Raw genomic sequence first — 21,156 nt, forward strand, 5'->3', positions numbered from 1 at the left:
TTGTTGGTGATGTACTCACACTTAGCAGATTCATCAAAATGGGATCGTGCCCATGTACTTGGGTCTTCTCTCATAAGCCACTGTTTGGCGACTAAGTTGGTACTTTCCATTACTCCCATCTTGATCCATCTTATCAACCTCAGTATCTCCACCTATGTCTTCCTCCATTCCATCAATCTCTGTGCCTTCCCCAAAATCTATATCTGGTTGATCAATTTCGGTTTGCTGGCATGGTGAATCTTGTTCGTTTTGGTTAATGTCTGGTTGTCTAACTTCTGAACCTGAATCTGACGAATCCGTTGATGTCGATGATGAATCTTTTGATGTCGATGATGAAGCATCTCCCATTCGCCCCCCTGAAGATTGTGGACAACTACCAGACCCGCTAGCAAAATCACCTCTTTTCTGTTCAATCTCATCATCAGAATCAATAATGATCAGGTTAGGTCTTCTTTTTGCTGCTCCTCTAGTCAACATAATCCTTTTTCCCTTCCTCTGTTCTTCTAGAAACCTCAACCCTTTTGTGGCAATTCTTTCCCTCAGCCCATGCCCACCCTTCGACTTAAACCTCTTCATTTTAGGGGGGTTATGCCATTCACTATGCCATTCAAGGTACAGACATGGTGGTGGGGGGGGGGGGGACTTCTGGATGTTCAACACCAAGAAAAAAATGGAGATATTCCGCCGCCCCTACTCATAGTTCTAGCCTTCAGAAAGCAAAGGTTCAATGTTTCATCGTCTAAGACCATACCAATAAAGGACTTGCTTTGAACAATTGCCCACAAACTAAGCACAAGCGTTCCCTCTGGTAACTTAAACCCTTTGCATGCGGCGTCAAGGAACTTCAGGAGCGTCCACTCCTTCGTCAGAGGGACATCAATGTCTTGAAATATAACTACATCTCCACCAATGTACTGTGTGTAGTGAATATGGTTCCAATCGGTGCCCTCAGGAAAATAACCACCATAGTGAACCTGAACATCGATCAGATCTTCTACTGGATAAAGGGGTTTGTATTTGTCGGCCATGGAAGAATTTTGGGGAAAATCAGATGCGAAGAAGAAGAATAAAGTACATGAAGCAGAGTTTTAGAGAGAGAAGAGATAAGAGTCAGAGAGAGAATGAACCAGAAGAAGAGGGAAGTTAAATGCTGGGTGGGTAGGTAAGTCGTTGTCTTCCCAAGAAACGGCGGGCAAGGGGGAAGTTTAATGCGTCGATTTGACGGGCTGCGTGGATTTGACGGGTCGCGTGCATGTAAAGCATCTGATCGCGTGCGTGGATTTGACGGGGCGTGGTGGTCAGGCACGCCTGACAACACGGAAGGGCAATTACGGAAGTGAAATGTGAGATTTCACGGTTTTCTCACGGTAACGGCGATTAGGGGGCCATATGGGTATTTCTTGTAAAGTAGGGGGCCAGGCGGGAAGCTGGTCACAAAGTAGGGGGCCATTAGGAAAATAACCCTTTTTAAAATGTTCCATCTGTCTGACCGTTACGTCATAGCCCAATTAGTTACGACGCTTTATTTTCGTTTATTTTATTTTTTTCTTTCTTACACTCTCAACCTTTTTTAATTCTTCTTCACTTCCATCCTCTTCATTTTCATAACCAGTCTAAGTTGTGCAATTTCGATTGGATACATGGTCGCAAGAAGAAATGGAGGTTATCGCGACGAAGGGATATTTTATTACTTAACGAATTAGATTGTTCGGGATTTGTGACCCACAACATGCCAAATCTTACACAATCGAGAAAGAGAGAGAGAGAAGGAGATAAAGAAAAAATGGAGATGATGAAGATGATCAGAGAGAATTTATTATTCGAAGTTTTAATGGACGTTGGTTAGGAAGACAAGGTTTATTGGTGAGGACGAAGATAATTCGTATTATTGTTTCCTTTTTGTTACCCCAAGTTACTCCGCCGCTATTTCTTCTCTACACCCACATGCAAACTGTCATTGTTAGACACCTTCAATTATATTTTTCATACATTTTTCTAGCTCATCCTCCTACCACCACCTCTGACCTCAACCAATACCTCTGGCCTCAACTGCCACCACCATTTCCTCCCTCACTTCGACTGAACTACATGATTCCAGTTTGATCAGAAAATCATAAAATGTTAGTTAGAGAGAGCAAGAAGAGAGATGGTAGTGGTGGTGATGGTGTAGGGAGGCGGTGGTCGAGAATGGAGATGAAAAAAAAAAAACAGAAGTTGTTTTATTTCAGAAATTTTGATAAAACGTGTAGTTTCTCTTTCAAATTTGTACCCTGGAAAATGTTCTTCTTCGCCAAAGGCAGTGGCCAAAAGAAAATTTCAAAAAATGATTTAATTAAGATATAACCGTCAATGGGATGCAAAACCCAAAATCTGTTTTTCTTCATCTTTCTCCCTCTATCTCTCAGTGCGAAAATAATCGTCTCTCTCTCTTAAAACCGTACTCAGATCTACGTCTCTTTCCTCCGGCGAAAGGCCGTCCTCCCTTCGCCGGAACCCTTTTATGTTTCCTTTTGTAATTTGTTCTCCATCAATAAATAGTTTCTAGGATTGTTTTCGCTCTGAGATTGAATTTCTAGGGATTCTTTTCTGGACTCACCACATCGATTCTTTCAATTTGTTATAGGATTCAAAAGATTTAGTAACAGACTGATGGAGTGAGAAATGAAGAAAAGAAGAGAGATTTGGGATTTCTAGGGTTGAACAGGAATTGAAACAACAACATTTCGGTGATTGAAGCTTCTTGAATCTTTGGATCTATCAAGTAACAAGCCTAAACAGAAGGACTCAAAGACTTCTTCGACAGTAATGATGGTGGTTGGCCTTGCGATTTACATTCATCGGCGGCGGTGGTTCTCTTAGTTGGAGCAATTTTCGTATTAATTCTAAATATTTTGTCGACCTTTAGGGTCTTTTCATTCTCGATCTTCAGGATCTTTTGTCGACCTTTAGGGTCTTTTGTTTGAGCATGTGTGTGGTAAATTTCTTTCCGTTTATGATGCACTTTACATTCGAAAGTTCTATGAACTTACCGTATGTAACTCTCATGTAGTTCTGAAAGAAATAAAAATTATCATCCAGGTAACTTGTGATTGAATCACTTATGAATGAATATACGGTTTCGCTTGGTTTTAAAAAAAACAGTCAATGGAAAATTTCGAAAGAGGACCATCTCATCGTCTCCCCGGGGGTCATGCGGGAAGCTGGTCACTTTGAGGAGGCCAATCTCAAAAAATTCATTTGGGATGAAAGTAGATTTCATTGAGATTTGTGTCATTCCCGCCTCTTTATGGAATAACTTCTGGTTGCTTCTTTCATGAACAGACCAAGATGGAAACCTGAAACTAGGGCAAGAGGTAGAATTGGAACCGAACTTTCCAGGGGGTTAGTGAATTCGATCATCGTCCCCACTATTTCTTGAAGAGAAAATGGTGAGTGATCATCTTTTTTGTTGTTGATCTTTATAGAAAAAGTTAGGGAAAATTTCGATGATTCATTTCAAGTTTGATTCTTGAATATGACTATAGGGTTTGTGGATTGAATCTATACGTATAACTTTAAAATGTGAATTTTGACTGTGCTAACTAGATTTGATGATCTAAATATGCTTGATTCTAGACAAATATTTTAGGGTTTATGTTTTACTTTTGATTTCTAGAAGTATTTATGGTTAGGAGGTAAGAGCTATGTTGGAATTTGTTCTGTATTCCTATTATTGCTTCATACATATTTTCGTAAATTGGAAGTTAACTTCTTCTTGATCAATAAGGGTTCATATGTTCGAAAAATTTGAGTTAAATTAGAAGTTAACTTCTTATTGATCAATTAGGGTTCATATGTTTGAACATTTTGACCTAAACAGGAAATTAATTTTGTATTGATCAACTGGGGTTCATTCTATGTAGCATTCTAGTGTGTATGCCTTGATCATGTTTGTATTGTCTTCCATAGTTGGGTTGCTTCATCTCTTGCTCAATATTGATTGCATACAAGAATATGGCATTCAACGCCCTAAAACTTATATATTGATTGGATACAAGAAAGTGTATATCGACTCAACATACCACACTAGTATTAATCTAGTACGGACATGGGAAACTTTCTGACTATGTGAAGGCTATAGGCCAAAAGCAGGCCTGCCAGATCCCTCTGACCTGTCCATGCTATGTGGTTTCCCTCTAGAGCTTTTCCATATTATATGTTGGCATTCGTCTAGTTCAAATAATTGTATTCTGTAGACTAATGTACCAGTTACACGTAATTTAGTCGATTAATTGTCTTGGTATTATGGATAGGAAATATGTTAGTGTGAGTGTGTGACATACTTGCCTTACTAAATTACGTCCCTACTAGAACTGTTTTTCGTCTATGACAAGCTCGTGTAAATAATATTGCGTACATTCTTAAATTTAGCTGATATTAGTTATAAAGTAATAACATACTGAGATATGGGTGGAATCAAGCGGCCGCGGGTAGCGACATAATTGGGGTGAGATGGGCTGGTCGTTTCCGTCTTGGAATATTAGGGTACTCAGGCGGGCTTTTTGCAAGTCTCTAGCGCTCAAAGCATAGGAAGGAAATCTGGTCGTGTTCATGTGTTTCTCTATTGACATTAAGCGTTTTTAGTTTTTATATTTATTTATTTATTTTATTTTTTTGGAAGGAGTTTTTATATTTATTACGCTTACTCTAATATTTGATGATTAAACTATTAAAGTGAGGGAGCTAAACTTACGTGGGTGGATTTAGGCAACTCCATTTTTAGCAGGACTTGCAATAGCTGCTGCTGCTCTTGCTGGTAGGTATGGAGTTCAAGCTTGGCACTCTTTTAAAACAAGACCACCTACCGCTAGAATGCGTAAGTTTTATGAAGGCGGTTTTCAACCTACAATGACGAAAAGGGAAGCAGCTCTTATTCTTGGTCTCAGGTAAAACTTTACACCTAACATGAACATGTCCTCGTACAAGCATATATGAGAGAGAGGGAGAGAGAGAGAGAGATTTCTAGGCGATCATCATTAACTAATCCGTATTGAGGTTGGTATTAACAGGGAGAGTGCAACTCCAGAGAAAGTAAAGGAAGCACATAGAAAGGTGATGGTTGCTAATCATCCAGATGCAGGAGGAAGCCATTACCTTGCCTCGAAAATCAACGAAGCTAAAGATGTAATGCTTGGGAAGACAAAGGGCGGTGGATCCGCATTCTAATATATACTAAAATTGTACCTCCAGCAAATAAATGTGTTGACTTGATCACGAAGCATTTCGTTCAAGAAAAAGAATTAGAGTGTGTACACCTTGTGTATATTTTCAGTTTATGATGGACTGATTATGCTTTTATAAATTTGGATTATTACATTTCGTGATGGAAACAAGGAATCAAGTTTGTTGGAATCCTTTTAGATGAAAAGTTGTACCAGGTTCAAGTTGGGAAAATTATTGGGGTAGATTTCCAACACTCCCAAGAGAGTTGCTCAGAGTTTCGTTTGGATGGTCATCACAGGTGGTACCAGAATCGAAACGACCCTCTCAAAAGGGTGGGTGGGGTATATAGTAATCTTACTTCGTTTTGGGGTAGCGTCCAAAGTCTGGCTAGGTACAAACCTAAACTTAGTATGCGTCCACACCTTTGGGGTGAGCTTGTGGAACCTTAACCAAAACCCACACTGGTTGGTCCCGAGGGCCGAGCCCCAAAGGTGGGGAGAGATGTGGTCCTTACAGCTTGTATCAGAGCCCTTCAAAAACATTCAATTTCCAAAATTCTGTTGTGAGATTTATCCGAGAAAATTAAAACATTACAGAGGGAAGTGAAGAGGAAAAACCGAAGTAAAAAATTGTGCACTCAAGACAAGTAATCTTGTCAAAGAAATTCAATGTACTCTTTTGATATGAGAAGTGGCAATGTCAATTCACACATTTTGTAGGAAAAAGGAAAAGAAAGATTGAAAATGAGAAAGATTTTTGCAGCATTATCCTTAATTTTTTCTATCTCTGTAGCTGAACTCTGGACAAACGTCCGAATTCACCACCACCCTGCCCCCAGCATAATCCAGAAGATTGAAGTGGAATGGGCGGACGGAATGTGGAATTTTGTATATACATGATATTTTCTCGAGTTGAGCACGATGATTTCATCTGGTTTCTTCTTTTAAGCCGTAGTAAATTCTGTAAGTGTTACCTTTTCCATATCTGTTTGAGTTGTTGAAATCTGATCCAGATCTGTTTGAGCTGAACTTTGATCCAAATCTGCTTCGGTTGTTGGACTCTGATCTATCTCTAAGCTTCTCTTGACTGGACCTTGGGGAGCTCCAAAAAGAGTAGAAAATATTTGTCTATGGCATTCATCACAAAAATAGAAATACGAAAAGTGACCTTCGCTTGGTAGCTTATGAACGGTGACCCCTGGTAATAGCCGATGAACAAACTCGGTTGTTGATGGTGCTACCACTTGATCATCCATTCCCTGTTTAGTCCATGGAAAATTACGAAAACACAGATTAATCTTTTACTAATGGTCTTATACTTCATACCTCTCTATATCTATTTTATATTGGACTACATCAAATATCAAACTTCCTCTTTTATGTAAGTTTCTGCATATTCGAGTAGAAATCAAAACTAAAAGCCATCACGCATTCATTACATAATGCTTGAACGCTAAACGGCAAACCATGACGTTGATTAAAAGATCTCCAATTCTAAACTAACATAATTTGGAACTCGTTATCTATTTGAAGAGGTATGTATATAGAGTTGTCTGGAGTGAAATAGCAATGATTTGGTTAACATATTTGAAGTGTCTTTGAAGAGTATGTCACTGGTGTGAATATAAATCAGGTAAACGAAACATGAATTCAATTAGAGAACGAAGTGGTACCTGCCAAATATGTATTGGGCCAAGAAAACCAGTCAACTCCTTTTCAACTTCACTATATATGGACTTGAGCCAAGTGAGAATTCCTTTTTCCAGGCTCTTCTTGTGATACTGAATGTCTGCTAGACTGAAACCCGAATTAGAGACCTGTAAAATAGCTTCTTCCTTGAAGGGCTTAGAACTTCCTTGACGGGTCGATTCTTCCACATCCCTCTGCCAGAATGCTTCAAACAGTGGTTGTTCTAACAAAGTTCTATCCTGAAGATAAATAAACATTAGATTTAGACATCACAAATTATAACAATCCTCAAGTACCCTAATCTGTTTAAAACTTCAACCAAATAATTCTGCTCATAAACTGCTGTGGATGTTAATGAAGATTTTGTGATGGAAATAACGAAGGAGTTATGTTCTTATGCACAGTCAAGAATAAATAAGGTCACCTTCTTCCCCAATGACAACGATAACCATTTCTCGAGCTGTCCATGCTTCCCAGATAAGAAGCTTCGGCGATAGAAGTATGTAAGCAAGCTAGGACACCTCCGAGCTAAATAGTACATCAGTTTCCTACTAGAAGTCCACCTTTCCCATGTTTTCTGTCTCTCTTCCTTAGTCATGCTTGAATCATACGGATTAACAATAGGAGCAAACATCGCTGCACCTGCAGGTTTTTGAAGTGGTCAGGTGAACAAGCACGAAATTATAGTTCCCTCATATTTGGGTAAATGAACACATGCTCATATCATAGTTTTTTTCTGCAACCACTATTAGATAAATGAAAATGGTACTTCCAATTTGGGTAAAGCCCAATACTAAGGCGGTGTTAATGTTTTTTTCGTTCTTTGAATCTGACTCATTTAGATGTGAATCGTAACGGTTCGAATTAAACAGAACCTAAATCACTGATCCAGACGAGTCATACATCACCGTAAGACAAAAAGAAAGATTTTGAAATTTGACTCAAGTCAATAAAAGCCTTGAGCCAGATTTCAGAGTTGACTTCCGGGGAAAAGAAAGGATGATGATCTAGGTTCAACTTATGATATTCGAAAGAGAAAACTTCATACCCATAAAATTTGATGGCAATGACCATTAAGGAATAAGGAGACACTGAAAAACTGAAGGAATTGTACATACAACTATATTAGGTAATAGTTATACATGAAAAGGAAAGCAAAATGAAATACCTGCAAGTCTCTCAGGAATGTATCTCAGTGCAGCCCAAGCATGCATTGCCCCACCTGAGAATCCCACCACCCAGAATTTGTCTTTAACAGCTACAGCATCTGCTAGATAGGACATATCCAAGGCTGATGAGTTAAGATTCCTCGTGGGATGAGGATCGCTCTCTCCAAACCCAGGTAAATCATAAGATACCAAGCGAACACCAAATTCTTCCAGAAGTGACTCGTTAACTCCAGGTATACCTGTCGAAAATTTTAAATAATCATTCAAAAGTAAAGTTAGTGCCACTGAAAACTAAGAACTATGCTGTCCTGTATATGGATTTGATACCACTAACATCTTACCCGCAAGTCTAGAGGAAAGGATAGAATGTGGAACAACAAGAGAAAATCTTGCTCTATCGGCCGGAACACCTTGTTCATGATATGCTATGTATCTTCCATCTGGAAGTTCCACACGAGTTGCACTAGGAGGATGAACGTACACTTTCTTCGGGATTATCTTCGGAGTTCGAGGTTCGGAGGTATTCGCAGTTAACACTGCAAATCTTCACTTGAGTTAAGATATGCTAACCCAACAAAGAGAACTATGAAATAAATATAAGAAACCGAAATGACAGCAAATGGGCCTTTAGTCAAGTGGTTTGCGTTCCCCTCGCAAGTCCCTCAGGTAGGTCGTGGGTTAAAGTCCTTACTAAAGTTGTTTATTCTCAGTATTAATCCCATGTAATCTACAAGGCCATAGGCACTAAATAAGTTGTTAGGGCAGTACATCAACATGACAACATCTTTACGATGTAATGATGCATCCAAGCTAATTGATATCGAAAAGACAAAAGTCACAAATGATTTAGCATTTCTAAGATTAACCGAGGTATTGTCTTTGTGAAGGTCTAACAGTTAAGAAAATAAACTTAAAGCTTCATCTTGTTCGATGTTCAAACAGATCATTAGGGTTTTAAAGACGAACAAATTGTACAATAACTTTTTAGGGCAAGAATAAATCCTACAACTCAATTAGGTCACTGTTCATCATCTCATGATGATAAAATATGAGTTCTAATGTTTCAAATGCAATCACAATCAGTTGCATAAACCAAATAAATCTCAAGTTCTCAATAATTTTAGAGAAGAAAAAAAAAACCTAATTTACCTGCAAGTGTGATAACAAAGACGAAGAACACAATTGGCCAAGCATGAACAGGATCTCGATCCTCTGGTAAAAATTCATTCATGAAACTTAACTTCCCTGTAACTTTCTCCCAATGTCCCCCAAATTTCTTCACAATATATGAATCTTCATCATCTAAACTTTGTTGCACTATATCTCTACAACCTTTACCTAATTCTTGAATCATTTCTCCTGAAGCTTTCAAAAAACCTTTAATCTGATCTTTTATACTCTCACTCTCAACAATCTCACTTTCGATTCCAGTATAATCTCTCGTTTTCATTTCAATTCCATCATCGCCGTTAGGTATTCCTAATCCATCTCCAGTATAATGAATTCCTGCATTAGGGGGCAGTTACCAACATGATATGGAGTTCAAATAATTTTTTTCCCCATTCATCCTTTTTTTTAATGCATCATTACATCGTATGGTTGCAATACATCGTAAAGATGGACTATACTCAACTGTCATGAAACATGAAATGTGATAAGTTGCCCTAGAAGCCATTTGAATGAACCCTAAAGACCAACAGAGAACCTTAAACAGGTCATCAAACTACATCTACTCATATTTGTACTTATATGATACATGGGATAAATCTTGAGGTTAAACTGCGTTCCGCAAGACACTTGGTATTTTTAGAGGAGGACACACCATCGAGCTATAAGCTTTGTGATTATTCCGTCTTCATTATATAGTACTAGGATGTAATGATGTATTGATATATGAATCATTCGGAAAGGTAGGAATAAAGAGATGATGCAACGTGCCAACATCTACGACAAACTACTGAAGTTGCATTTGATTAAACAAGAAACTATACAGAAGGCACAAGTACATCAAAAGCTAAATATGTTAACAACTGCCAAACAGGAAACATAATATATTGAGAACCATTTGAATCTAACTTAATCATAAGGTAATTAACTGCGACCCATGAAATCAACATTTCAGTTAGTCTTAGATGTATAAATCTCGAAATGAAGACCAGTATAGCAAATCAAAACTCAAACAACAGCTTGTGTATGTGTAAAAAAACCACAACTTCAAAATATAACTAGGATAGATTAGTAAGGACCTGAGAAAACCCTAGACCCATTTGAGTGTGTGTGTGTGTGTGTGTGTGTGTGTGTGTGTGTGTGTGTGTGTGAGAGAGAGAGAAAGAGTTAGAACCTGGCTGAACCTGGTCTGTAGGGTAGAATTGACCTCATTGAAACCACGGGGGAGAGAGCGCTTATAAGCCTCCTCTTTAACAAGAAGCTTAGCCATTACATCCCAATTGACTCCCCTTGATGCCTTCACGGCTACATTTCCCTAACAAATAAATTGACCACGTCAGTATGATTTGTATGCTCTTCGACCAGAAATTTAAGGCGAATGTGTATTATCTTCGAATTTTTTTCAAATTCAGATCTAAAAAGTGTCTCAAGATCTAAATTGGTTCAAGTAAGATTTCCAAATGTTTGCTTTGTCTGGCTCGTGCAGCTGACTCTTCTGAAACTGATTTTGAGCCCATTCGAGAAAGACATATTACTAAGTCTGACTTAAAAGCTCATTGTTTAAAATCTAAAATGGGTTAAAATAACTACTCCAATGCCCGTGTCCAAAACAAGTCAGACAACTTCACTTCCCTATCAAATTAAGATATATTAGAATTCGACAAGTCGGAATTAGACAAGTCAGTTTCAGACAAGTCGGACTTAAAATAGTCACAATGAGACACTAAGGAAAAAATAAACGCCAGCTTCATCAAAAGCTAAATAAGAGGGTTCTATTTGTACAGTTCCTTTTTGTTCAATATTAATTCAAATCTTCAAAAAAAAAAAAAAAAAAACAAAAAGCTAAATAAGAGGGTTAAGTCCAACTCACATCGAAGAAAATGGTGACCATCCTTGGCAGATAAATGCAGACGGAAAACGATAATCATCAATGATCCATTTCCAAGACCAAAATGAACCTTGTGTATTGAGGTGTGAAACAATCAGATACATACTTATCTCTTTGTAAGCATTTTCTCAATAGTAGAACAGACATGTGATATGAACCCCGAACGACAAAAACCTTGTCTACAATATGCCCTGAGTACAGAGTCATATACAACTAAATTCGGAACCAATCCCTGGTCCAGCATTCTATCCAATAGCTTCAACCCATCATCAAGCTTTTCGTTCTTAAAAAAACCATTAATCATAGCAGAATACATAACTAGATCAGGTATGAGACCCTTCCGAAGTATATCTTCGAAATAATGTTTAGCCTCTGAGACTTCACCTTGTTTACATAGCATCACAATCATAATCGTGTAGGTGAACTTATCAGGTTGGATCTTTTCCACGATTGTCATTTTATCATATAAATATTTAGCTTCTTCTCTAATTTTAACATATGCATTGATTAACGTATTATATGTCACAACATCAATAGTAAAAACTCTATTATGAACCACTAAATTTGCTTCTTCCAACTTTCCCGCCTTGATAAGGCTATGTACCACAATGTTATATGTCCTGGTTTCTGGAACAATGCCCTTCTTTAGCATGTCACCTAAAAGTTTCAAAACTATCCACCATTCACTAAACTTACAGAAACTGTTCATTACAGTGTTGTAACTAATAGAACTAACATTCCAATCCGAATTCTTCGAATTTAACTGTATGTAAGCTTTTTGAAGCTTCCGAGCCTTGCAAAGACCATTAACATAAATAAAACGATTAATAGCATTAAGTTGCCAACCATTCGATTCACTTTCCTTGAGAAGTGACTCAACTTCGTCGAAATTTCCGACCCTGCAAAGTGCGTTAATCAAGATATTGTAAGCTACAGAGTTTGGAGAGCAACCATTATTCCACATTGACTCTATCAATTCTTTGGCCTCTCTGAGTCTCCCTTGGACACAAAAACTTTGGAGAATAGGAGTGTAAGTATAAACATTTGGTTTTGGATAACAATTATCATCCTTCATCTTATCTAATAAGGATTCTGCTTCACCGACCCTACCAAACCTACATAGACCGGTAATTAGTGTCGAATAAGTTGTTACATCAGGCTTATGCCCATTTCCCGACATAAAACGTAAGATTCTATAAGCTTCCTCGAATTGATTCGAGTAGCAACAATAAAGTTTCACTAAGATGTTGTAAGTTGAGACATTAGGCTCTAACCCTAAATTCAACATTTCTTGAAATACCCCTAAAGCCTCTTCAAAACGTTTTGCAGTTACTAGACAATTGAGAACAGTATTGAAACAGAGGACATTAGGATCACAATGACCTCCTTTCATCCGATCAAAAAGCCTAAGAACCTCATCAACCTTACCATCACGACTAAATGCCGTCATCCGCTTATTATATGCAGCAGCATGTGAACTGTAAAGTTTTGCACGACGGTTTTTATTAGATGAGTTATCCACAGTCGAAGCAATTCCTGATTCCTTCAATAGATTGTTAACAAGCTTTATCACCTCGGCATGCTTCGATATATGAGATGTCCTTCCAACCACTGATATTCCAATCAACAACACAAATGCTTCAGAGGTAGTTGGATAGGAATTGAGACATTCCTGTACATTAACGAGATGGGGGATACGTAGGAAGTAGCGAAAAAAACAATAATGCATGGTAACTAACTGAATTAGTTGTATGTACAATTATTTTTTCTAATAAAACTGCACAGGTTATACAGAGTTTTCTAAATGGCATGATGCATGCAAGAAAAGGTTTCAAAATCTTACTAAGTAAAACACCATACCATCACTATCTTCAAGTTGTGACAAAGAGGAATATATTTGTGCAGTTTCTGCCTCATTCCCGTGAAGACGATCAACAGTTTCTTGGGTAGACGTTCCCTTAAAAATGGCCTGAAAAGGTTCGAACATGAATAATAAGATAATACTAAACTTGTACTAAAGAAATTCCTAAGAATTCACTGGAAAAACAGGGCTAGTACAATGTGCTAATTTCAAGCTTGTAAATTTGATAAGCTTGAACATACACATTTCAAATATTTCAAACCCTAAAAGATTCAACAATTTTTGATAGTAAAGTTGAGTTTATAAAAAGAAAAGTTGAAGAAAAAGAGTTCAAGTTCCTACCTTTGGTAATGCGAAGTCATTTCTTTTGGGGTCTTCTCTATATGATTCTACTAAATTTCCCTCTTTCTTCAGTCCATCTGAATTGAATATAAAAAAATTAATATAAACCCAATAAAAAATTCCTAAATTTAAATCAGAAATCAAATCCAGGAAAAGAAAAGACTGAATAGAAATTAGTAAACTAGAGAAAACAGCATTAAAACCCTAGAAAAGGTTTAGATGGGAATAACATACATTGGATTTGGAGTTCAATGTTACGCCATTCTAGTCTTAGTAGTTGAATCTGGTTATCTCTAAAATAAGGTTGTGGTTTTATTTTAGGCTTTAACATGTTCACTCTCTCTCTCTCTCTCTCTCTCTAACAGAGATGAGGAATGAGAGAAGCAACTTAACCTAAAACAAGGAGGGAAGGAAAACGAAGGATCTCAATGGTGGACGCCTTCGGTTAAGGGAGAGAGAGAGAACCTTCGGTTAAGGGAGAGAGAGAGAGAACCTTCAATGGGGGACGCCTTCGAGAGAGATAGACAGAGAAAACCTTCGGTTAAGGGAGAGAGAGAGAGAGATAGAGAGAACCTTCAATGGTGGATTTCAATGGTGGATTACAAGAGAGAGATAAGGGAGCCTTCGGTTGCTGGTTTGTATTGACGGAAAAGGGGAATTCCCGTGGGGGCTTGGTGGGAGAAGATAAAGTTGGTTATTTGCCCCCACGTGGTTTCTAGAAGGCGCCCAGATTTTTAACTTTATAAAGGCTGGGCTTGTTTAACAAATGGGCATTTCGGTCAATACACATCACTAACGGCCCCATGCTGTTAAATCTGACGAAAAATTTCAAAAAGGTGGAGGTTTTTGTAATTATAAATGAAAGGTGGGGGTTTCAGTAATGTGCATATTGAAAAGACGGGGGTTTCAGTAATTCCCCCTTTCAAAAGTGTTGTAACAGTTTTAAAAGTGTTGCCAACAGTTTAAAAAGGCTAGCGTTTTGGGGAAAGTTAAATATTTTCCGGAGTTTGAAATTTTAAAGGGAATATGTAGAATTTTAAAAATTTTCCGAGGAAATAAATTTTAAAGGAAAATAAAAAAACAAACCTCCATCTCACCTCTCTCTCCACATCACCTCTCTATCTCTCCACCTCACCTCTCTCTCTCTCCACCTCACCTCTCTATCTCTCCACCTCACCTCTATGTCTTCTTCGACAGGTCGCCGGCCGGAAGGCGATCTGTCGGAGAAGAGAGAGAGTGGTGGGGAGAGAGTAGATGAGGTGGAGAGAGAGAAGTGAGGTGGAGAGAGAGAAGTGAGGTGGAGATTGAGAGAGGTGAGGTGGAGAAGCTATTTTGCTTTCCCCAAAATAAAATTGTCAAACAAAATTGACCAATTTTTTACCAAGTTTTCACACCCCGGAAACTATTTTGCTTTCCCCAAAGCGTTGGCCTTTAAAAATTGGGTCTTTTTGCATTATTATTCTCGAGTGGGTTCTTTTTCGTATTTGGGCTCAAATTTTGGGCTTTTCTTACATAGTTTCGTCAAATTAAAACACTTCCTTTAATAACTCGATTGAAATTAAAAAATTAAAACGCGTAATCAGAACAACTAATGGGTAACATGGTGGGAGTCAATACTACCAAAATAATTTGGTGGAGGAAATATGATTTAAAAAATATGAAAGGAATATTTGCTTAAAACAAAAGAATAATAATTAATATGGATACCAGGTAAGGGTTGGTTTCAATCTGGTTACACTTTATTGTGCGATAGGAAAAGACAAGTTTGTTAATCTGCGAGCTTGAATAAATAAATGAAGTTTGAAACAAAGTATTCAATAACAAACAATACTAACAATCTAAGGGTTTGTTAAAGTAACCTGCATCTCCAATGAATAATTAAAAAAATAAAAAATCAAACAGCTCTATATGTCATGTTTCTGTTGCAATTCTTTTTTCTAGATGTTACTAGTGAGGTCCTCAATTCAAAAGACATCTCTAATAAAAAGATCCGAATAATGCTATCTAGTTAGCTAAATCTATTTGATGATTCCTTCATCTTTGCTGAGGGATGCATCCTATTTTGGAATCTATGGAAAGACCGGGATACACTTTTCTCCCTCGGGCTCACTCAATAGACAGTAAACTCTTATCTAAGTTTCATGGGGCTTTTTTTTTTTTGTTGAAATGTATTCATAAATTAAGAAGACAAAACGTCATTACAAGAAAGTAAAATATTATTACAGTAACATTTAACGAGAAAATAAGGAACGTTATTCCACGTCTTAGATCTGTTCTTTTTTCCTTGCCCATTTTGCTATTATGTCTGCTGGAGAATTGAACTTCCTGCTGGTGTAATTGAATTTAACTGCATCAAATCTATTTTTTATTTCGTGAATTCTCTGGATGTGGATTTTTGATTGCCATTGAACTACGTGTCTACTGTCTCGAATGTTCCTGATGATGTTAATGTTGTCGCTTTCAAGGATGATGTTTCGGTAGTTGTGAGACTCTGCCGAAAGAAGGCCGTCTAGAATAGCTATCGCTTCGCTTTCTTCACTGTTTCTACATCTTGTTGTTGATACATATGCTGCCATGAATTTAGATTCTCTATTATGGATGATTAAGCTAGTTCCTGCAATAGACTGTATGTTTGTAAAGGACGCATCAACATTTATTTTCACGAACGGATGTGTAAGAGGATGCCATTTTTCTTGAGGTTTTTGTTTATTTTTCCCCAGTAGGTTGTGTTTTCCTGGAAAAGTTAATATCATGCTAAGTACTTTTTCTAATGAATCAATTTCATGTTGGAAACAATGATCATATCTAGTTTTCCATATGATCCACATAATGGTGGCATAATGTATATTGTTTACCGTTTTACTCTGATGTGTCGAATGCTTCCACGAGAAGATCCACTCCTCTACTGAAATGTTGTTTTCTGAAATGATATTAAAATAGAATCATATGTTTTTTGCTAGCGGGCAGTGAAGAAGAGCATGTTCTATAGATTCTATTTCATTACAATTTGAACAGTTCACATTGTTATCGATGTATTTTCCTATTCTTTCTCTATCTGGAAGTGCTTTGGAGCAAACTTTCCATAAGAAAAGTTGGACCCTGGGCACAGTGGGTATATGCCAAATAAAATTCCAATCGTGAGTAGGTAATAGAGGAGTGTTCATACTCCTACAAAGCTAGTGGTACATAGATTTAACAGTGAAATTACCCAAATTAGTAAGTGTCCATTTTCTTTGGGTCTCTACCATTACTGTTTAAAGGAATAGATTTGATTAAATTCACAGTGACAGTATCAAAAGTGGTGATAAGGGTTTCTTCCTTCTACGAGTTATTATCTATAAGTTGAGATACCTTAGTAAATGTCGAATTGTGGCTATTAGTAGGGGATTGTGGATGGAGGGGATCCAGCTATCTTTCCAGATATCGATGTCTTCTCCTTGTGAACCTCCCATGTCGTAAAATCATCGATATGGTTGAGATGTTTTCTGATGGTCTTCCAGTTCCATGAGTGCGTAGCTTTCACGAGGCCTGGATTATGCGATTGAGGATAATATTTGGATTTAAGTTTCATGGGGCTCCTTCATAAAAAAAACGTTTCATGGGGCTAACGACCTTTTCGTCGATAAAGACGGGTCCTCTAGTCATTTGATCAAGTGAGCCCACTATATATTGATACACCCACCACCTAACATCATAACGATCAATGTTGACGTTGTAGTTTCCAAGACTGGTTCCTCTTGCAGCAGGATATTAGAAATAATGAAGGCGCAATATTAGCCGGCATCCCATAAAAAATCTTACAAGCAAGATCAAGTGTAGGAGCCGAGAATCAAGCCTTCCTATTAAGGTCGAATTAACACTCAACCTCAAATTCAAAAAAGTAATTATAAGGTGAGACACAGATAAGGCTGAGCAATCAATTAACAACCCGTCATCCGATGATATCGACCTTCAAAGCTAAATGTGTAATTTGACTATTTATGGACTGATTCTGGAAAAGAGAAATGGGCTCTCGATCAAGAAATACAAATGGATTGATCTTTGGAAAAAACAGTTAATTCCTATTTGCCCCCCTACTTTGTGACCAGCTTCTTTTATAGCCCCCTACTTTCTGTAAATTCAAATATGACCCCCTTTTTTGATGTAAATGTCCTAATTACCCTTCTTATAAATATTTTTTTTAAATAAAATTAAAAATAAAACATGAATTCCACCTCACTTCCATCTCCACCACACATCTCTTTCCACGTTACCTCTCTCTCTCTCTCTCTAACTCACCTCTCTCTCTCTCTCAATCTCACCTCTCTCGCCAACTCACCACTCTCTTCTCCGACGAAGGTCGCCGGTCGGAAAATTTTCCGGCCGCAACCTTCTTCCAAAAAAAATTTTCTCTCATCTCTTTCTCTCCTCGTCACCAATCTCTTCTCCGACGAAGGTCATCGGACGAAAATTTTTCCGGCCGGCGACCTTAAAATTTTTAAAAAAATAACATAAAATCTCTCATCTCTCGAAACACTACGGAGAAAGGGTTTCCCTTCACCGGAGATCAGGTCTGCTGAAGAACAGACATGTTCTGGTCTGTTGAAGAACAACCCAGATCGGTATGTTCTTCAACAGATTTGTTCTCGTCTGTTGAAGAACATACCTGATCTCTAGCGAAGGGAAACTCCTTCGTCGGAATGTTTAGAGAGAGAGAGATGAGTGATTTTTTTTATTTAATGTTTGAAGGTCGCCGGCCAGAATATTTTCCGGCCGGCAACCTTTGTCGGAGAAGAGAGTGGTGAGTTGGAGAGAGAGAGAGGTGAGTTGGAGAGAAAGGTGAGATGGAGAGGTGAGTTGGAGAGAAAGGTGAGATGGAGAGGTGAGTTGGAGAGAAAGGTGAGATGGAGAAAGATGTGTGGTGGAGATGGAAGTGAGGTGGATTTCATGTTTTATTTTTAATTTTACTTTACAAAAATATTCATAGGAAGGGTAGTTAGGAAATTTACATAAAAAAAAGGGGCCATTTTTGAATTTACAGAAAGTATGGGGCCATAAAGGAAGCTGGTCACAAAGTAGGAGGCCAAATAAGAATAAACTAAAAAAGCATCCATGACGTCGTAGAAAATATAAAGGTAAATGTGTAATTTGATTACTTGTGGTTTTCTTTCTTTACTTTCTTACATCTAATCATTTTTCTTTCTTATTTTGATAAATTTTGTTTGAAATTCCAAATGGATATGGTGAATTTATACATGAGAAATTAAATCTTAACTGAAAAGATTACAAAAATGAGTTGAAAAGTAAATACTATAAGAAAAGCAGAAAACAAAGATCGATGTATCGTGAATTGTACCTGAAGGAGTTGTTGCAATTCACTGGGTTTTGTTGGTTGACCTTTGGCAAAGTGAGACCGTTTAAGTAATTGTTTCATTTCCTTACACATTTGGGTGAAAGTTTCATTTCAGTACACATTTAGGTGAAAGTTTGATGTGTTGCCTAAAGTATTATTTTGTTAAATACAAGAAATTTCTGAAAGAAATACAGAAAATGGGATTTCCACGAAATTTCCTCACGCTACTGGTTCAAAAACCCATGCATGATTAAGAACAGAGGTAAAACTCTCTCACTTACCATAAATTTCTTACAATACTTTGCCAATTTACATTATTGTTATGTTGTAATGTTAGTACTTGCAAAGCATTTTCGTTTACTTTAGTTTTTATAGGTCAAAATAAAGAAGGCAAGTTACTTAATCGAGCACAATTTTTTAAATGAACTCAAACTACTAAAGGTGGTCAAGGGTTTGCACACAATCATACTGCTGAAAAACTAATAACTTTTATTTCATTTTGATATGTTTAATATCTTGCTATGTAAATGTCATATGTGGAGATTAATCAACTTTACAATGGCTGGCAAAGACAAATGAAAGAATTAGAGGTAGAAATAATGACCCAAAGTACTCCTGAAGAGTTTAACGACTCGCCTAGTCTGAGTGACATATTTGACATCGTCATGGGACTTGAGCGAGGCGGGCGGATTAGTTGCTTTCCAAAGGTTAAACCGAAAGATTTATAAGGACGTGAGTCATCTTCAAGCCTTTTTAAAGGTTTAAGGGAGAAGAACAAAATATTCACAGCAGAGGTTGACACCGTGAAACAAAATATGAAAGGAAATTTATGCAATCACATATTTTTGGTTAATCATTGCAAGTATAATTTACTTATTTTTTGTTAGGTTAATCTTGTCATAGGTGACTTAAACTTAGCTAGTTTATCTCTAGATAAGTACATACAGGTCACCCTTTATGATTTTAGCCAAATATTAGGTTAGAGGGCAATCTATATCATATAAGCTGCATTTAGATCTTGTAGTGCTTGTTTGTTTTTAGTGATAAAAGTTGAGTAACAATGATGGAAAGATGCAACAAAGTCTAAAAACTTATTTGAGAAGAGCTATTATTCATGTCAGGGGTTTTTGTTTTTCTTAGTTGGCTTCTTATGATGTAACATGAAGGGTTGTTTCTGCTTCAAATGTTTGGTTTATATGTTCATAAAATATTAGTTATATGGTTTATATGTTTTTTAGGGTTATTTTCCAAATAGCCCCCAACTTTGTGATCAGCTTCCTGTCTAGCCCCCTACATTATCAGACGTACTCAGATGGCCCACTTTTTGAGTTACTGTTATAACTCCGTTAACTAATCATCACTCTCTCTCCTCCATCTCATCACCTTTCTATGCCACCTCATCTTCTCGCCACCTCATCACCTTCACCGGCGAAGGTCCCCGACCGGCCAAATTTCGGGCCGGTGACCTTCAATTTTATTTTTCTCTCCCTTTTCTAAAAAAATAACTTTTTTTTTTATTTCTCTCATCTCTCTCTCTCTCTAAACATTCCGGCGAAAGGAAATCCTTCACCGAGTTCGGCCTGTTCTTGAACAGACTCGATCTGTTCAAGAACATACCAGATCTGTTCAAGAATAGACCGAACTCCGCCGAAGAGTTTCCCTTCACCGGAGTGTTGAGAGAGAGAGAGAGAGATGAGAGAATAAAAAAAAATAAAAAAAATTTTAGAGATAGAAAAAAAAAGTGTGAAGGTCGCCCGTAAGAAATTTGGCTGGTCGGCGACCTTCGTTGGTGAAGACGACGATATGGCGTGATAGATGATGTGGCAGAGAGAGGTGATGAGATGGAGGAGAGAGTGATGACTAGTTAACGATGTTATAACGGTAACTCAAAAAGGGCTCATCTGGGTATTTTTGACAAAGTAGGGGGCTAAGCAGGAAATTGGTCACAAAGTTGGGGGCTATTTGAGAAATAACCCTTTTTTTTTAATTTGGTTTAGATGTTCATAAAATATTTTCGTACTTGTAGGTTATATATTGTTTGTTGGTGTAATGTTGCAGGTTTGTCTTGTGTGATTGAAAATGCTCTTGCAATAGTAACAGAAACCGAAAAGTCAAATTAAAAAAAAAACACATTTTCTGACGATATCTATGTCGTCTTGCTGTTGGGAAAAGTACGTCCCACAATTTTTGCTGGCCCTTTTGAAAATTTTCGTCGGAAACTGTAGGATTTCTGTTGTTATACCACCAAAATTTTCAGCAACACATATCAAAATAGTCGTTGAAAAATAATCTTTTATGACGGAAGGTTTTCAGTGGAACATGTAGTTCGTGCGCCATTATTTCTGATGGTTTGTTCCCGTCGGACAAAATTTTTCCAGGCGGAATTTTCATATTTTCGACGGTTTTTTCGTCGTCGAAAATTGTCTTCATTTTTTTTTGTGAATCCACCTATTATAGACGATTTTTTTAGTCATTTTTCCGTGAATGAAGTACTCTCCCCCTCTCCA

The 21,156-nt window shown here is 37.5% G+C and overlaps 2 protein-coding genes across 13 annotated transcripts; one reads left to right on the forward strand and one right to left on the reverse strand.

Moving 5' to 3' along the window:
- Positions 1-3,239: 3,239 nt before the first annotated feature.
- LOC147557655 (mitochondrial import inner membrane translocase subunit TIM14-1) lies at positions 3,240-5,355 on the forward strand. The gene is made up of 3 exons (XM_086658684.1): positions 3,240-3,428; positions 4,747-4,925; positions 5,049-5,355. The coding sequence occupies exons 1-3, from the start codon at positions 3,426-3,428 to the stop codon at positions 5,203-5,205; spliced, it is 339 nt and encodes a 112-aa protein (XP_086514810.1). The 5' UTR covers positions 3,240-3,425; the 3' UTR covers positions 5,206-5,355.
- On the reverse strand, positions 4,624-13,973 carry LOC147557656 (uncharacterized). Of its 12 annotated transcripts, XM_086658683.1 has the most exons (10): positions 12,543-12,724; positions 11,097-12,013; positions 10,401-10,541; positions 9,209-9,565; positions 8,401-8,595; positions 8,059-8,298; positions 7,315-7,532; positions 6,875-7,129; positions 6,176-6,460; positions 4,624-4,882 (listed from the first exon to the last, which is right to left on the reverse strand). In XM_086658683.1, the coding sequence occupies exons 4-10, from the start codon at positions 9,507-9,509 to the stop codon at positions 4,847-4,849; spliced, it is 1,530 nt and encodes a 509-aa protein (XP_086514809.1). In that variant the 5' UTR covers positions 9,510-9,565; positions 10,401-10,541; positions 11,097-12,013; positions 12,543-12,724; the 3' UTR covers positions 4,624-4,846. The 12 variants fall into 12 exon arrangements, 2 of the variants coding, with proteins under 2 accessions (XP_086514809.1, XP_086514808.1); XM_086658682.1 differs by having other exon boundaries at positions 11,097-12,725; XR_015234113.1 differs by lacking the exons at positions 4,624-4,882; positions 6,176-6,460; positions 6,875-7,129; ... (2 more) ...; positions 8,401-8,595; positions 9,209-9,565 and adding exons at positions 12,975-13,083; positions 13,318-13,394; positions 13,552-13,973 and having other exon boundaries at positions 9,596-10,541; positions 11,097-12,725.
- Between the last annotated feature and the right edge of the window lie 7,183 nt (positions 13,974-21,156).

Source organism: Eschscholzia californica, unplaced genomic scaffold (genome assembly GCF_041429995.1).
Source record: "Eschscholzia californica isolate CP2 unplaced genomic scaffold, dmEscCali1.0.p SCAF_2, whole genome shotgun sequence".
In the NCBI taxonomy this organism is placed as follows: Eukaryota; Viridiplantae; Streptophyta; class Magnoliopsida; order Ranunculales; family Papaveraceae; genus Eschscholzia; species Eschscholzia californica.

What these genes read in the sequence shown, in the direction of transcription:
- LOC147557656 (XM_086658682.1), bottom strand. Translation starts at nt 9,509, where the DNA reads ATGAAAACGAGAGATTATACTGGAATCGAAAGTGAGATTGTTGAGAGT. An exon ending in CTTTGTTATCACACTTGCAG is followed by an intron (nt 8,596 to 9,208) that starts GTAAATTAGGTT and finishes GAAGATTTGCAG; the next exon opens with TGTTAACTGCGAATACCTCC. An exon ending in CTCAAACAGATATGGAAAAG is followed by an intron (nt 4,883 to 6,175) that starts GTAACACTTACA and finishes TCGTCATTGTAG; the next exon opens with GTTGAAAACCGCCTTCATAA.
- LOC147557655 (XM_086658684.1), top strand. An exon ending in GCTCTTATTCTTGGTCTCAG is followed by an intron (nt 4,926 to 5,048) that starts GTAAAACTTTAC and finishes TGGTATTAACAG; the next exon opens with GGAGAGTGCAACTCCAGAGA.